Source organism: Uloborus diversus, chromosome 2 (genome assembly GCF_026930045.1).
Source record: "Uloborus diversus isolate 005 chromosome 2, Udiv.v.3.1, whole genome shotgun sequence".
Lineage (NCBI taxonomy): Eukaryota > Metazoa > Arthropoda > Arachnida > Araneae > Uloboridae > Uloborus > Uloborus diversus.
Window position 1 is genome coordinate 215,392,258 of NC_072732.1, and position 18,220 is coordinate 215,410,477.

The 18,220-nt window shown below is 34.5% G+C and overlaps 1 protein-coding gene across 1 annotated transcript; it reads right to left on the minus strand.

Annotated features, from left to right (window-relative positions):
• Positions 1–625: 625 nt before the first annotated feature.
• LOC129217679 (macrophage mannose receptor 1-like) lies at positions 626–17,709 on the minus strand. Its single transcript, XM_054852010.1, has 7 exons — positions 17,456–17,709; positions 15,218–15,386; positions 13,399–13,551; positions 10,082–10,192; positions 6,515–6,682; positions 3,933–3,998; positions 626–969 (listed from the first exon to the last, which is right to left on the minus strand). Exons 1-7 carry the CDS (start codon positions 17,501–17,503, stop codon positions 737–739), a joined length of 948 nt encoding a protein of 315 aa, XP_054707985.1. The 5' UTR covers positions 17,504–17,709; the 3' UTR covers positions 626–736.
• Positions 17,710–18,220: the final 511 nt, after the last annotated feature.

Genomic DNA, 18,220 nt, shown 5'->3' on the forward strand with positions numbered 1-18,220 from the left:
CACTGGTTGTTTCTTGTCTGTCAGTCTTATCTTCTTAAATAATATCCGATGTCTCTCATCGTTGGATGTGAGAATGTGTTGTAAGTCTGCATGCTGGTATTTATCATTTGGCAAAATTCAGAGTTTCATTCGATAAATTAAGAACTCCACCCTCATAAAAGCTAAGAACTTGGGCACCTCTGGTTGTGACATGGGCACTAGAATTTTTAATTTTTTTTTAAGCTTTTAATCTCTCGCGGTTGCAATTGTTGAACTTTTGTGTCCTAGTTGCTAAGAAGATATCGATGAAAACACTTCCCGCACCAACTCATTTCAAATTTAGTGCAAGCTAATGCATCGATAAAACCGGCAGCAGTTAAAAAAAGTTTTGTTCTTGATAAAACGGCTTATAAAATACTTTGATAGTTAGGGGAAAATATTATTTAGAATAATGGGTGCAAATTGCAGAGAAGTAATCTGCCAATTCCTGTTCTCCGAGAAACTTGATTGTGTAATGGAGTCTTGGCGGCCTGACTTGTGATTTCTGCAATTTCAGGACTACACTGTGGAAAACAGAATGCCACCTCTGATATATTGAGCAACAGAAACAAGCCTGGAACTCATTTTCAAGATGGTAAATAATGTTTATTAGCAATATAAGCTTTTACAGATGAAAGATGCTTGAACATAAAACGTAATGAATTTTTCGCAACAATTATTAAATGCACTGAAGAAAGATAGCCTAGCAAACGTTTCACTATCCAAAACTTGGTTGGTTGTAGATTTGTGGTTGAACGACGCATCTTGACACTTGGTCATTGTATCTGCTTGATTTATGAAACTCAGATAGATTTTGAACATCACAAGAATCAGGCGCTCTCCTTTCCGTACAACGTGGTTTGAAATACCAGCATAGAACGATTCCCAAGAGACAAAGAATGCATAGCTCAGCAGCAACAAATCCAATGACAGCAGGTACGGCAACACCACCTGAAAGAAAATTAAATAAGATTTTAAACAATTTAAAATTGTTTCTGAAAAATTAAATTATTAAGAGTTCATAAGTTTTATATGAGTTAAATAACAATTAAACATAAAATAGTATTCTAAAATAACTCAGAAATAAAATAATAAGTTCCAATAATAATATTCGGTTCAAATGAAATGAATAAAATGAAAGAGAATGAACAATTAAAAGTAGACACTATTTTTGAACGCGAAAAAGCAGAAGATAAAACTTATTACTATAGACGCGATTTCTGAAATTAATTTTTCAAGCAACAATTATTAGTTATGTGACTCGCTATCTACCATTCTCTGAAGGGAATAAAAAATAACAGAAAAGTCAAATCAATGAGCAATTTTGATTGTTAAAAGATTTGTCAACTTAAATTTCATAAAAATCACCAGATAAAAACTACGACGGAATCCGATTTCTGACCCTCGTAGCTGTAAAGACACAGTTAATGTTTGAGTTATAAATCTCGGCACTAAATAATTAAAAGGTAAATTTCGAGTATGCAGATTCACATACCCAGTTTTCACCGCTTTAAAAATTGGCGAATTAAGAAGAGGTTCATTTTCTGCTTTTCTTGCCCTTGACATTAAAACAGAAATGCTGAAGACATGTAGATAATTTATCAACAAAATTTCGACATTCTGTAAAATATAAATCATTAACAGAAAATGAGACGACTGCGAAAACTTAAAGATACAAAAACGAGCACAGTATTTATTTTGATAAATAAGAATTTATGGAAATATATCCATTGTCTACATGCCAAATAATTTAAAATTAAACTTTTGAAACATATCTCTGCTTTAAACAGAATAGCTAAAACACGTAGATAATTAATCGAAAAAATATCCACCTTCTGCAAAGTACACATTATTTACAGAAAAGAAGATGATTGCCAGAACTTGAAACTACAAAAATAAGTGCAGGATTGATTCTAATGTTTGAATTATGGAAAGCAAAGCGTACGCGCGATTATTGCCTACATGTCACATAATTTTAAATAAACAGTTGAAAAATTCGACTGCTCTAAACAAAACAATAGGAGACATGTAGATAATTAATCGACAAGATTTTGATATTCTGCGAAATTCAAAGCATCCACAGAAAATGAGACGATTGCTGAAGTTTGAAGTTATGAAAACTACACAGTACAAGATTGATTTCATTTTGTTTATTATTTAAATGCCACAGAATTTTAAATTGCAAATTGCCTCTGCTCAAAACAGGATAGTTAAAGACGTGCAGATATTTTATCAAATTTGTTTTGACAGTTTGAAAATACAAAACAATAAAAGACAACGAAACGGTTGTGATAACCTGAAAAAATGAAAATTATTAAGGAATAATTTTGATTTTTATTTGGTTGAAGTTGAGGAGAGCGAAATATATGTATACTTATCATCTACATGCCACACAGTTTAGAATAAAAATAAATAAAAAAGTCTGCGGGTTTTTAAGTATTTGAAATTTTCAGTCATTGGTTCCTAAAGGGGTGACCTCCCACATAAGCAAGTTACCATTTAAATTTACGCATAGAACACCAAAACATAATTATTATTTATGTTCAGACAAATAACTTATTTATATAATAAAAATATAATATTTTACATGTTAGAAAAACGAAATCCTCCGAAATAAGTGTTAAAACTTTGTTTTAAAGATAAACGGGAACTAAACCTTTCTCTACTCTTTTTGCAGAAAAAAACCCGTTGTTGTGTTTTTTTCGGTCCCTAACTAAAATTGTGCTTGATTTTCATACATTGTGCTTTCATCTGATAATTGTAGAACAATTTGGACGAAATTTTACCAATTGACTTACTATACAATGGCATTGGAGCGTTCAAATGTAAATATGAGATTGCTTAACTGAGTTGAAACGTATCAAATGCACGAAAAACACAAAAAAAAAAAAAAAAACGACGGGTCCATAGAAGGAAAAAGTTCGAGAACTTCTGTTTTAAACTGAGACAAAACTATTTAGCCACGTAATTAAATCAAAAACTATTTGATACAGGTGGAAAAATAATAATCAAGTTAACTTGACAAAGCTCCATGCAAGGCTAATAAATTTTAATCACTCTGAAGGTTTATTGACGTTAGTCACACAAGTACTATTTTTGCTAAACTTTCTTGGGCTTCAATGTTGGTTACTTATCGATTGCACCAACATTTGCTATTAAAAGAGGTTTTTTTTTTCTTCTAAAAATATGTTCTTGTTTATTTATGTATGCCTGCTCTAATCACACCAATGGAAGAATTAATAAACATTCCATTTTGAAAATAAGAAAAGTTGTTTCAGAGAGAAAACGCATGTTTTCGTCATCGTACCGTCATTGTACATTTAGCGATCAATAGAACTCTGAACCTGTTAGTTTGAGCACAGTCATCAAAATTCACTTCTTTCTCAAAAACGTTTGGAACGTTCGAAACAAATGATGCTATTCCCTTTAGACTGAATCATTTTTTTTGTTTCTGGACATAGTGAGCAGAAGAAAAAATCCATTCAAAAATACAAAGCACACTCGAAAAGCGAGCGATGTAAACTTTTCCTATGATATTAAGTCAATTGTGTGCAAATACAGCTACTCATTATCCCAATTGATAAAAACTATAATTCAATAAAACTGTCTTAAGTCCAAGCCTCTTTTTACCAGAGCTAGAGTATACATCAATGTAGCAAAACAATAACAGCACTCGTGATCTATTTCATTTTACAGTGAAATCAATAAATCATATATTTCTTGGCGAAGAAAATGTTTAATGATGGAATAAGTAACAGCCAATCACGAAACATAGTGCGTGTAATTAACATTAGCATAACCAATGACGTGCTCAGAAATAATGCAACAAATATTCATTTTTGTTGCAACTGATGTGAAACAAGCATAAGAATGATATTTGATAAAAGGTAATTTTAAGTAGTGTAGCAACTTACTTGCGCAATCTTCTGCAGATTCGTGAGTTTCCGCCAATGACTCATTTGTTCCGTTTGTGGGTATTACTGGAAATAATGCAAAAAAAGAAATGAATTGCTTGTTAGGTTTGACAGAAATGACATGAACATAAAAACAGAACTTAAACAAAATAGAATGCACTAACTGCGTTGCCCAGCTTTGCCCGGTCTATTTTGAAAACAAAAATTGTGTCAAGTGACGTATATTCAACAATCAGGCATAAATAAAAGAAAAAAAAATCATCATGCAAAATTTCAACTTCAAACAATGACGACAGATATTAAAATACTTTTAAGAAATTAAAATAAAATGAGAAAGATGGATTTAAAAAGCGTAACTATGGAAACACAAAATAAAATAAGTTTCAGAATTGAAAATGAGAAAGATGGAAACAATGGATTCAAAAAGCGTTACCGTGGAAACGCAAAATAAAATGGTTAAAAACTTGAATAGAGAACCGATTTTTGAACTTCATTTAATTCGCTTGTAATTTTTTTTCTAATGGAGATAGAGAATTAAACTTCCGACCATAGGTCGAGTTAGATCTGGAGTAAAAAAGGTAGCTCTTTTCAATGGTGTCAAAACGAAAACTGTAGGACAATTCATTCACTTTTTATTGATAAATTTAATGAAGAAAGTAGTGCCTAAATTTCAGCTAAGCCTAAACAAATTCGAGCTAAAAACGTAAATAACTCCCGCCGCAATTAAGTTAGAGCGTTGGAACAAATTGCGTAGAACGCGGAAAATTCTTCCCTTTCCAACGATATGTAATATTACTAATTGCGAGTAATTTTTAAACCCATATTCGGGAATTTATGTGAAAATTGGGCCTAAATTGGAATAAAAAAAGAACTATTAATCGAATTTTTTTCGAACTGGTCTGCAAACCTTGTCAGGACTTAAAGGAACAAATTGTGAAAATTTCAGCGAAATCGGCCGGGTAGTTCTCGAGTTATGCGAGTTCAAACAAACAGACGGTTTCTGGACACTTCATTTTATACTATGTAGAGATTTCGTAAGTTAAAAAAAAATGTTTTTTGACATTATTTAAAAAAGTGTCCAATATTTTGTGAATGTGAAGTTTAAAACTTTATGAGGTACACTGAAACAGAGATCGATTTTAGACTCAAGAGGCCATAAACTGGTCAAGAAGTCACTGATATACGACAACCAAATCGCTTGTTCCCTCGTGTAATCTAACGTTCACTGAACTTGTGTGGTGTTGCTTTGCCTATGCATTAGTAACATTGTTTTAATCGAAATGTGTCGTTACAATTGGCCCAAAATAGCTATTTAAAAACTGCAAGAGTGCCCACCCAATGGAGGGGGGGGGGGGGGGGCTCGTGGCGCAGAATGTGCCATTGAAATTTTTTTTGGAGTTTTTTGAAGGGTATTTTTTATTTTTTTGAAGACCCCTTGCTCTGGGGGTCTCCGCGATATTTAGGAGGAGGGTGAGCCCTCGCTCTTAGGGGCAGGGGCACCCCTAAACGTTAGAGCCTAGTTTCAAATTAGAAAAAACATTTTTCCCTATTCTCCTTTTGAATGAAAGTGATGACATAGTAAATATTTCGCATATCATAGCCAATAAAAGTCGGTTACAGTAAACGGTTATTACTTCGGACCCTATTAAACCGGACTATGCTTGATCCGGACAGCCATTCAGAAATACATAGAATTCAAGGGCGTGCACAGGGTGGGGGAGGGGGGGGGGCAGAAGAGACATCTGTTGGCCCGAGCGTGAAGGGGGCCCGAGATTTTTAAAATGAGGGTTAAATTATATGTAGGGAACGTAGGGATAAACAATTAGGAGGGGGGTCCATAAAAGTCATTTGTGACGGACCCAGAAATTTCTGTGCACGCTCCTGCATACTGTAGAAACAAAAGGTGAGCCAGTGCAATTACGAAGGTTTGAGACTTTTTCCTCAATTGATTGTTCAACAAATGATCACTTAGGTAAGACAAAAAAAAAAAAGATCAGTAGTTTCTTCCAAAAAGTGAGCGTGTCAAGTATGGTTTGTGAAGATGATCTTGCACAGACATGTTTAAACTAGTTTTCATCTGATGTGTATTACAAGAAAAATAACGTATGTTCATACTATACTTTTCTTTTATGCAGTTTTATATTTCATTCTTTTGAATTCAATACAATTTTTACTGTATACAGTAGTTGATTTATGTACCTTGGCTAAATATATAAGTTCTTTTATCTGACCTGTACTTTCAATACTCTGGACGACCTGGACCCCTATTAGTCCAGACTAATGAGATTCTAATGTAGTTAGTATTGAGGTGTTTCACCCTTGGCACTCAAGGCTTTTTTTTCCTCATTCTTATTGTTTTGAGCTCAAACTCATTCAATTTTAGCTTAATTTTCAATTCTCAAAAAGTCACCTTGAAGCAAAGTTAATTCCACTGAATCAGTTGCAAACTTTAATATCCCTTAGGGACAAACATGTGCAGAGGATTAATGGGATTAAATATGCGTTTCTCCGGGACAAAAATTCTTCATAACTGATGAGTTTAAATTGAATATAAACAGTTCAGGATTAACTTCAAAACTTACCTTTTTTGGCAGAGCATATGAAACCCCTCCTTTCATCACACATGTAGTTGTGGAACTTCATGTGCGATGTATAGATAACGGAACAGCTTTCAATGTCCCTATTGGGTTCTCCTGAATCCCAGTTCTTGAAGTCAAAAGGTGTATGATCAGACCAAACGAATTCATTTCCTAATTCGTAGAAAAAGCACTATGAGCTTAGTCAGTGACAACTCTTAAAAAATCAGATAATAATTACTGCATTTTATTTTATTCTCCAACTTTAGACTGTCTAATACATAGTTTTGTAGCTGCTTTTGACTCGCTTAAGGTAATAATTAGTGAAAAATTGCACAGACAATTGAGATTTTTTTGTTTACGGATAATTTTAAGCTTTTGATAGTGATTTACGTATAATAAAACTTAAATGCAAAAAACGCGTCATTTCTATATTTATTATGTATTAACAAACCTTTGAAAGAGAAAAAAATCACATAATGATTTTTAAAAATATAATTTTTTAATTAATGTTTTGTTGAATATAGAAGTTATTTAACGCGGGCAGATAAGCTTTCCGAGGACCTAACGAAATAAACGTGATCCACTTTTTTTCTGACCGCCGCATATATTTGATATCGTAGCAATAGTAGGCTATCTTAAGGCTAAGACAACTAACTAGTATTGCTTTGAAGCGACGATATTAGTGCTTCCCTCTAAAAGATTACTTTCTAGTTTATAAAAAACTGTGGGAAAACCAAATCCCTAAGTTAAACATTTTCTAAAACATATGATAAAAACGAGCTGGTAATTGAAGTTTAATTAAAGCTAGGTATTAGAACTTCTTTAGTGAAGATGTGTCTGTTTCACACTCAACATAATTCCCTAAATAGTCTGTCTGCAGCAGTGTTTCTTAACTTACGGTCTGTGCGGAATACTCGGCGTGAAAGTGAATTACCACGGATCATCCGCACAACTTATCAGTTGTAACTAAATTCAAATGTGATAAATTACAACAATTCTCAAAAAAAAAAAAAAAAAAGGTCGACATTGATTAAGAAACTACTATATAATTAACAGCACAAGTCACGCGATCACTGACTGCAGACTGTCTGTGTGATGTTCGCAGACCTTGCAGTGGTAACTTGACATAAAATTATTGAAAGCTCGTTGTCTATATGATACTAAAATTGTTATAAGTACGTTACTGCCCGTATATGTTAAACCTAGTTTAATATGTACCTCATATTCACCCAGACGAAGTTATTTACTTAATCTTGTTTAACGACAGTAAGAGTAGTCACTGTTACTTTCCTTGCAGTCTTCTTTAAATACTAAAGTCTTTCTTTTTAAGTAGTCACTGGACACTCCCGTGGGTCACTCACTAGGCTTTTAAGCAGTAACTTTAGTCCACGGACAACCGGCTGAGAACGACTGGTCAACAGTGAAAAGTATTTTTTTTCTAAATATATCTTATATCTTTAAACGAGCTATTCTTGTGGGTATATATATATTTCTTATCTCGGAAACGGCTCTAACGATTTGGATGAAATTTTGGATTTAATTGTAGTTTTGCATTCTAAGTTCATCTACATCAGTTTTTTCTGTAAAAACGCGATTTTTTACAAAAAAACAGTTTTTTTAATATAAAGTCAAATTGAGTTAAGCCTTGAAGTAAACTGTGAGTTGACGCAGTTTAACATGTTTTTTAAATCAAGCATCTAAATTTTATTTCGAAGAAACGTATGTCTTGTGACTGTTTATGTTTTGTTAAGACAGTTGTTATCATTTGTTGGAATGGTTTGTGGATCATCTGTTTTGATGGATATCATGCTGTATGTAGCATTTTCTGGTGTAAAAACTAAAAGTACTTATTTAAAAAGAAAATCTCGATTGGGATAAAATCGTGAAACGCATCATAGTATGAAAGGAAGTATTCGGTTAAAAACCGATTTGACCATTGCAAAACTAAGGTCAAAATATTTTAATTACTGACAAGAAAATTGTATAGCGGAAACAAACGTAACAAATAGTTTAAAGCAAAATGTTGATTTAATTACATTCAGAATCTTCTTTGTTTGGTACTTTAGTGTTATAAGAAGGTCGAGTTCATAATATTTCGTTAACGTGAAGCTTTTCAAGTATATTTGGAAAAGTATTGAACCTTAAAAAAACACAATTTGACAAAAAATAATTCTTTTAAAGCCGAGCGAGGCTCGGTCGTCCAGGTACTATTTTTAATAAGAGTTAGAATACTGGTAGAGGCAAGTTACTCTTTCTCAATAAAACGTGTTTGTGTCACATTGTGGCTTATACTCTTCATTATTCTTACTTATTCCTGAATCCCGAATTATTTCAAGAAAGCTCTCGTTTATTTATGCTGAACATTGTGTTGAAATTTGCTTGTAACTTTCAGAGCTTCTACAGTGTGGTTCTCAAACGTTGCAGCTTAACCTCGACCGTATAATTACATTTTTTTGGAAATGGTGGGATTGGCGTTATTTTTGTAGTGGATTTTCAAAAGAGTTCCAAGGCGAATCCGTGCCAATAACACTTTACTTATACACCGAACTCTTCTAGCGGAAGTAAACATTATCAGGACTAAGCTTAAACTTTTGACAGCTGAATAGAAGCTGTTTCTGAATTATTGTCATTATTATCATTGGAAAAAAAAAAACTGGCTTAGAATAAATAGCTTGAAACTCCGTTCAAATTTTGGGGTGAACTGAAACTTTTACTGCAGGACGAAATACTGACTGAAACTCGTAAGAGCCCACGAGTAACGATCTGTTGCTAAGGTATATACAAAGGTTGGCCAAATTATTGTGCTCAAACTAACTTTTCTGCATTTTTATTGTTTTTTATTGTTGTTACATTTATTATTTGAACACATTTCAGTTTATTTGAAACATGAATTAAACGTATTGAACGTAAAGTACCTTCTGGTCGATAATATAAGTTGGTAAAAAAATTATTATTTAATATTTAGTAATTCCGCCTTTTGCAGCTATCACGGTTTGGACGCGGCGTGGCATGCTTTCAGTGCATGATATGGCTACTTGAGTTACCTAGTATTGTATAAAAAATCGTTATTTTTTGAGCAATGACGATTGCTTATTGTTCTCATTTGACTGTTTTGATGTCCTATCATTTTATTTTCCCACCAGCACCCTCTGCCAGCACCACCGCCGCGTCGACCGGTCTCACGATGCTGCTCCTCTTGCGAAAACCGTCTCCAGGTTGCGTCCATATCCTACGCAGACACGCATACACACACACACGCGCCTACACACACATACACACACTCATACCTGCGCACAGACACAAACACACAGACACATATGCCTACATACACACACACACACACACACGAACGCCTACACACACACGCGCGCGCAAACACACAGCACTGCATACACAACACGCACACACATGCATACACACACACATACACACACACCCACACACATGCACCTACACAAACACACACGCTCGTGATTGCGAAAAACATAATTTGAATTCAAGATGCCAAAAATTCAAATTAATATTTTTATTTTCAAAAAATCAAGTGTTGTTTGTTTTTTTAGCTCCTACCTCCTTGTACCTTACGGTGAAGTCCCACGTGCAGTTCATTTTTGGTATATAGCACAAACTGATGCAAGACGTCTACTTCAGCTTGAGAATGGATGCTTGCGAGGGTTCCACCTGCACAAGTAAGAAGTAAGAATTTGTTATTTGAAAGATTTTCCTTTTTCTCGAAATGTATGCAAACTACAAAGTGGCCCAAAAGTGGGCATACCTCCCTTTTATTTTCAACAATATGTTAGTTATGGGTGGAGGTTTGTCGTAAGCAGCTACCTTTATGTCTTAAGATTCACAAACATCGGTAGAACACAATCCATGGCGGAACATAGGTGAGTTCTGCCCATGTTCTCGCGGATGTTAGACATTTATAGATCTCCGATACTCCGCAAAGCATCTGCGAGAACATGGGCTAGAACTCACCTATGTTCCGACACGCATGGTGTTCTAGCGATGTTTATGACTTTTAAGATTTCAAGTTAATTGCGTACAATACACATTCAACTGTAACTGACATAATGATGAAAATAAAAGAAGGGTATGCACACTTTTGGGCCGCTCTGTACTACATTCAATCAGGATTAGTGGTAGTTATTGAGGTTTTAATTCCTATTTACGGCGTGGCTTTGGGAAACATGAAATATGGTAACTTTTCAAACAAAGCAAAATAGACTCATATGCACGAGTTTAACACATTTATACTGTTTCTGTTTTTTAGATTAATTTTAATCTACAAACGCGTCGAATTCGTCATCAATAACTTCAGATTTCAGTTATATGTTTTGGCTGTAACATAAACTGTGTCATAAAACTTTATTATTTTTAATTGGAACGAATAATGAAGATTTAAAAAATATAAATATTTTACTGATGTTACTGCTCCAAATCCATTTCTAACTCATTAGGGCGAAAGTTTCAAGAATGTGCTAAACATTTGATCTGAATTAATTATCGTAAAAACGAAGATGATACAACAAATTTATATATTTCAGACTGTATAGTTCTGAAACAAAAAAAATGCAAATTTGTGTACGCAAAATGCAAAAAACAATAACGGACGCTGACACATTCAAATGTAGATCGCATTTATTTCGTGAGTGTAGTGTATTTTATTAACCTATGGTTTCCAACTCGCAGATTTCTGCGGATCACTCAGCTTGAAAGTGAATTTTCAAGGACCATCCGTTACATCATTACATACATTTTAATAGTTTTAACTAAAATTAAAGGTGATTTAATACAACAATTTTTCAAAAAACTCTTTTATTGTTTAGTTTAAAAACTACTATAACATCGCAGTCACGTACAATCTGAATAATTTTGAGAAAAAAAGAAAATGAAATTAAAGGAGTTTAGATATTTTTGGGTTTTTAACTGTTAATGTTCATCAGGAAAAACATTGGTAAGCATTTTACACAGGCTCAATTACTGATCTGTAACATTTTCTGATAATGAAATACTTGTAAATAAGTTTTACCTTTTTTACTTGCATTCAAGGGTAATGATTATCATTAAAATTTTTTGATCCTCAGTTTCAGATGTGTCGAATGTCTCAAAAAGGTTTACTTCCATTAAAGTTTGTACTCAGACTGTAATCACTGATCACAGACCTAGCGGTGAAGTTTTCACTGCCGTAAAATTGTCTGGAATAAGTTTCCGACATGATACAAAAAATATGATTGTGTTATGGTATGTTATAATAATAAAAATAGTTAAGATAATTCAATATATGTCTGATATCAGAACGAATGTATTTAATCTTGTGTCACCGGACCTTCGATCTGCAGACCACCGGTTGGGAATCATTGATTTAAAGTCATTTGCGAGCACAAACTATAAAAGCAAGTGCAATAGAAAGCCTAATTAAAAAAAAAAAGAACATAGTAGTTTTAACCAGGGCTGTGGAGTCGGAGTCGAAGAGTCGGAGTCGCACTGATTTTGGAATAAAGGAGTCGGAGTCGGAGTCGTTGGAAAACATGCCGACTCCGACTCCGGGCTTCTTTTTTTCTTTCCTTTTCACTGACTCTCCTTGCATTTTTTAAAAATTGATTACCAATTGATTCAATTACATGTATAAAAAGATACTAATGAGAAAATAACTGCCATTATGGCAATCAGCTAGCTTGAATGCTTACCGAACTTTCTGTAGCCGTCCCCTAGTTTGCTTGCTTTTTAACTTAACTAATAGCAACTGTCAGCAAACGGTTTTGTTGAATAACATTTTCAAGTAATCACTTTCAAATAAAAATAGAAATATAGTGTTTTGTTCTATCTAAGTTTAAAATAGTAAAAGAAACGTAACAAATGAGTAAGTCGACGCCCGTAGCTAAGGTTGAAACGTTTAAGTGTGATCGGCAAATTCAAAGAAGTTCTGGCTCGAAAAGCACGAATCCAAAAGATTCGATGAAATAATCTAATGTTTTTTTCTTTATTAAGACTATTTCTGTAAGCTTGGTTCTCACTAAAAAGTATGTAACAAAATAAGTGTAAAAAATTTCTTGATTACAACACTCAAGAATTGCAGTTAATCTTAAAATCTTCATATTTAGGTTAATTCTAAAGCAGCCAATAAAATTTAAATTAAAAATTTAGCGAAGAAGAAATATAGGTATAGTAAAAGCTATTCGTACAAATTTGTATACCGCCGCGTTTTGTGTAAAATTAGCTCCTGACGCATATGTGCCCTATTTTCGTTGAAATTTTATTGATGAAATATAATTTAAAATATATTCGTGAAAATTTTCAGAATTAAAGTATTTATATTTTTTATAAACTCTGAAATTAACTTTGGGTGTCATCTACTAGATGGATGTCACCAGGGGCAAACCACTCCCTCTCAAGAACTTGGATTTAGAAAAAAAGTTTTTTTTCTCTCAAGTTACAGCTTTCAAAAATTGAAAGCACACGATTTGTTCAATATATATTTGTTAAACATTAAAGGGGGGCAAATTACAGATAATCATTTTCAAAATTTTTAAAAGGGATTTTTAAGTCATCTCACTTTTTAACTCGTAACTATTGGAAAGTTTGATTTTTAAATTGAATTTCTAACGTTGTATGACGTCTTGGGTTTACAATAAAAAACAAAATGCTAAATTTTCATAAAAAGGAATTAATATTTCAATCTCTGTTAAGAGGTTTTCCCCCTTCCCTTGAATGGAGAGAGGGAGTTTAAAAAATACAATTAAAAAAATTAAAAAAAAATCCGGAGTCGGAGTCGGAGTTGGAGTCGGAGTCGGGCGTTTCAAAATCCAGGAGTCGGAGTCGGGATCGGAGTCGGCCATTTTCCTTCCGACTCCGCAGCCCTGGTTTTAACTTCCCTTCATTACCTTTTTGTAAACATATGAAACTCGCTTCGTACCACGTGACATCTTTTTCTGTTTCGAAGAAGTAGCACATGTCACCCCCGAGATCTTTCCAACCGTCTGGTTCTTCACGACAGGAAGCTTCTTTCACTGATGGGGTCAACGAAGGTGGGACATCTTTGAAAAATACGAAAGAAGATTACAAACGTATACAGAAATATACAGAGTAAACACAAATACAGTGAAGCACCGTTTATACGTTGCTCTTTTATATATTTTTTATCAATTATATGTTTTTTAAATTGGTCCCTCCAGAGTGTAATACATATTAACGAAAACCTATTGTACGTTTTTTTTTTTCATTTATGCGCTTTTTTATACAGTCACTTCAAAAACGTATAAACGATGCTTCAGTAATGAATTTGATTTCAAATATCATGTTTGTGAAACTATTGCACAAATTACAATGAGTGATACATTTAAGAGACTTTCAAAAATGTGAGAAATGTATGAAAACAGTTGATAATCAAGAAGCGAATTAAATATTGCTATCTGCGTTTATGGCATCAGTGAATGGACTTTCATCACTTGTGATGTCATGTACAGGAGCGTAAAAATGAAATTGAATCTGCGCACCGATTAAAATAATGGTTAAAAAATATTAAACCTTGTCAAATTATTTAAAAAATGGTCAAATCCTATGCTTTTAAGCATGCTCTTTCAGAGAAAAAAAATTAACTTTAAAATTTTGGAAACGACGCCATTTGTAATGCTTCACAAATGCGTTTTTGAAGCTTTGTTGTGCTTTCGGCATCACGGGCTGATAAACAATGTCTTCGACTTCAACTTCACTCCTATTGGAAATTACGGAAGGTCACTGTGATCTACCAAAAAACTTCTCATTCCGTAAAATTTGTCTGCGATTCGGATATTTTGGACGTTTATCGAAAGTTCCACTGTTCTACAGTTCTAGTGTAAAGTTTATCTTTTTTTTTTTTTTGCATCCAGTTTCTACTTCGCATTCATATAACGAACTAAAACAGCAAAGATATTGGAAAGTCGGGTAATGACTCTAAGTGGGTAACGAAGCTTACTCAAATATCTACATAGTATGGAATTAAAGGATACGCGATTGGTACCTTCATATAGTTAACATCATTGTTTATTCACAGTAACGATATATTTATTGTCGGTAGAAAATTTTATTTTTGTTAGCTCACGTAATTAATTAGTTTGCAGTTGCTTTGTTATAAAATTGCTTTGACATCACCATCGGCAGATGCTTTTACCACGAGAATTTCGATGCTGAGTTTTTCCACTAGATAGAGACACCTGGACTCTTTTCGATGAGAAACTGCAGCAGGAATTTAGTTTTCCAAGAGAACACCAAGCCAAACGAATACCCAAGAGATATTTTACATGCTGCATAATCATGCGACATTGACGTTGTCAATTTTCTGAATCATGAAAATCCACCGGCTGGAGCCAGGTTCAAACTTGCACCTTTGGGTTTAAGATACCAGCCGCTAACCACTGCACCTGTCCTGTGGTTACTTTCGGCGTAATACCCTATCATGTCGGGCATTAGTGCTTAGTGAGTGATAATTTTAAATAAAGCGATTAAAGAAACTCTTGCGCCATTTTTTTTTTTCAAATTAATTGATTGCAAGCTGTTATTAAGCCTTTGTAGTTAAACTTTATAAACAAATATTAGTTTTTTTTTTCGTAAATTTTACTAGCTGGTTATGTTGTTCCTTAAGTAGGTGGCATTCCCCAACTTTCCCCTACATAAATAAGTTTACATGAATCTTGCTTTGAATAACGATTGAATTCAGTTAAATACCAGTAGAACTTTCGCACACAAAGGCGTACTTCCTAGTGCAAATGTCAGTACTCCATGTTTCGCTTTTGACACGAGCTGCACAGGTTCCGTCAGTGAAATCTTCCTTGTTTCTTCTCCATCCAGTGTATCCTGCGAACCAGCCTGATGACCACTTTTGCACATTGGATTCCTAGAATTAAATATATCAATCAACATTTTCTCTCTCATTATAAGCCATTGTTTAAATTAACGATGATCGAGAAATAACTGTCAACTTCATTCACGGGAAAGATCGACTAGACGGAAGCAAAGTGTTGCGCCGTTTGGCAACCTCAACCACGTGCTTGGCTTGGATGAGAGCAAACTGGTGCCAAGCAGACAGCGAATGCAAATCGTAGAGGGGAGAGACTTGGGTAGAAAGCGTGGAACAACCCCTAAGGTGTTCCTAAAATGAAGTCACATGACCTGTGGCCGAAATTCTGGCTATCCGTAACCGGTTCCGTAATCTCAACTCTATGATGCAAATGCTATTGCGGGGCCTCAGTGGCCGAGCGGTCTAAGTGACTGCTTGACGTTGGCACACTTGAGGCGGTGGGTTCGACTCCCACCCTCGCTCCGGTTGTACTTTCCCTTCTTTGTGATGTAAATTCTTTCATGTGTTGTTTATATGTCTAATAAAAAATATATCATGCGTAAGGGAGGCAAAACACTCAGATTGTAGTCCTCATCAAAAAACAAAACCTGTGCAATTAAGCACCAAAAAAAAAAAAAAAAGAAAGAAAGAAATGCTATTGCGTGTTTTTTTTTTTTTTTAAATTCAAGAGAAAATCTCTAAAAGTGACCTGGTGACAGACCTTCTGGAAACCTTTTTGTTTACTTTCAGTCTCGGTATTCAGTGAACAGAGTGTAGTATAAATTAACTGTACGCTATTCACTTGATAGCAATGCACTAAATAGCGTAAAAATACGCTTTTATTTATTTAGTCATCATGTTTTTGGCCATATTTAGAATTAGTGATGTACAGGGTTTTCGAAAATAATGCATCAAGTTTCAAAGGACTGGGGGAAGAACCCGTTAGGTTCCTGATACGCGTACAACAAATTTTGCCCTTAAGTTAACCGGCACGCATAGAGCGTGTTTCCGTTAATTTCCGTCACAGCAGCAGTGATGCGTTTGTAAAGAGCTTTCAACATTGTTGTCATAGGGAGTGAAAAAACGAAATGTCCTCCTCATTACCTCAACGGAAGGAATCGTAGACAAGCACTGCAAGGACACGTTACTATTTTTGTCCGTTTTCCACTAGAAGGCACTTCGCCCCCTCCTTCCCGAACGCAGAGTTAAATTTTACGCGGGGGTAAACGTATCCTTCCGCTTGTAAATGAGACAACCAGAAAACCTTAACTTTGGCGAGCATTTTAATGTGCAAAATAAGTCTTAGTGTCCTTTACGTCACATGCTTCACTTATCTGTTGCTACTTCCGTTATTCTTACACTTTAAAAACTGCTGCATTTGCGACAAAATGCTATGATCCGATTATGCCTTCTGCCGAAAACAGTGAGAACAAATCATCGGATACCACGTGATGAAGACGGAGTCAAGTGCTTTCTCGTGGAAAACGGACGATACCATTGCCGGACATAAAAGGAAACACTTAAAATACACCGCCAGCTCAGTTATTCCATCCGAGGACTGCAGTTTCGTGCTTTTTAGCACTCATCAGCCCATCTGGAGGCAAAAAATCTCTTAAGGGAGCCAAGTTTGGCTCTCTTAAGTGATTTTTCACCTCCAGCTCATGTGATTCCTATTCCGGGCTGATGAGTGCTAAAAAGCACGAAACTGCAGTCCTCGGATTTAATAACTGAGCTGGCGGTGTATTTAAAATGTTTCTGCCTTAGCCCTGGCTTTAGGGCGGTAACTTACTACAAAATATAAAAGGAAACATTCTATTGAACTGGCTTATAGGTGGAATGCGTGCTAGGAAATCAAGTGAGGGAAGGGGTTAGCATTACAATCAGTGACTTCTAGTACACTAATGGGTAATATAATAAATAATAGCTTACATGAAATACACCGCCAACTTAGTCATTCCAGCTGAGGACTGCAGTTTCGTGCTTATTAGCACTCATCAGCCCGGCATAGGAAATGACTGAGCTTAAGGGTAGCCATCGGCTGAAATGATTTAGTTGGCGCGGTATTTCATGTGTTTCTGCCTTAGCCCTGGCTATAGGTCGGTAACTTACTGAAAATAATAGCTTACTTTTATTGAAATCCCAATCCATATTTTATCCGTGATATCCTTGAGCATATAATCGAGAAAATAATCGACAGTGATGTCTCTAATAGAGACTAGATGTCCAGAATAATGGTCTCTGCAATAGTCTTCAGCTTCTTTCCAGGTTTTCTTCTCCTTGATTAAGTTATAGCAGGAATTGTGAAACTTCCATCCTGAGTTGTTGTCTTCTGAGCAGTGTCTTGCGTCCAATGGCACTTTGATGACGGAAAACTCGATTTTATCTTGTGAGAGAACAAATCGTTGTAGATGAATAAATTAATTAATTGCAAATTTACACGCATTTATATAAATTGCAATCATATCAAAAAGAACTAAAGAGGAAGGAGAAAAAAAGGAAACCAAATTGGTTGAACATGAAATTTTATCATGTGGTTGGAAGAGCTCATGCAAAAAAAAAAAAAAAAAAACAGGAAAGCGGGAATAAGTACTTTTGTTGTTAAAACTGATAGTTAGCAATGAAAGATTTTGTAAGGCAATCATAAAAAGTAACTTACAAGATTACCATTGAATAAAGTAAGCAACATTGCGAGTTTAAAAAAGTTGTTGCAGAGCTAAGTAAAAAAAAAGAAGAAAAGATGTAGATTTTAATTTTTTTAAGTAACTTCAGGAAATATTCTAGAAGCCAACTGCACCAACTCCTTCATTTAAAGCTTTCAATTTTTCTGTTAACACTACAATATAGCTGCTATTCTCACTTGTTTTTTGACTATGAGAAATAGAATTCAATTT

What these genes read in the sequence shown, in the direction of transcription:
- LOC129217679 (XM_054852010.1), bottom strand. Translation starts at nt 17,503, where the DNA reads ATGCTCAAGGATATCACGGATAAAATATGGATTGGGATTTCAATAAAA. An exon ending in GGATTGGGATTTCAATAAAA is followed by an intron (nt 15,387 to 17,455) that starts GTAAGCTATTAT and finishes ATTTAATTCTAG; the next exon opens with GAATCCAATGTGCAAAAGTG. An exon ending in ATCTGCAGAAGATTGCGCAA is followed by an intron (nt 970 to 3,932) that starts GTAAGTTGCTAC and finishes ATTTTCTTTCAG; the next exon opens with GTGGTGTTGCCGTACCTGCT.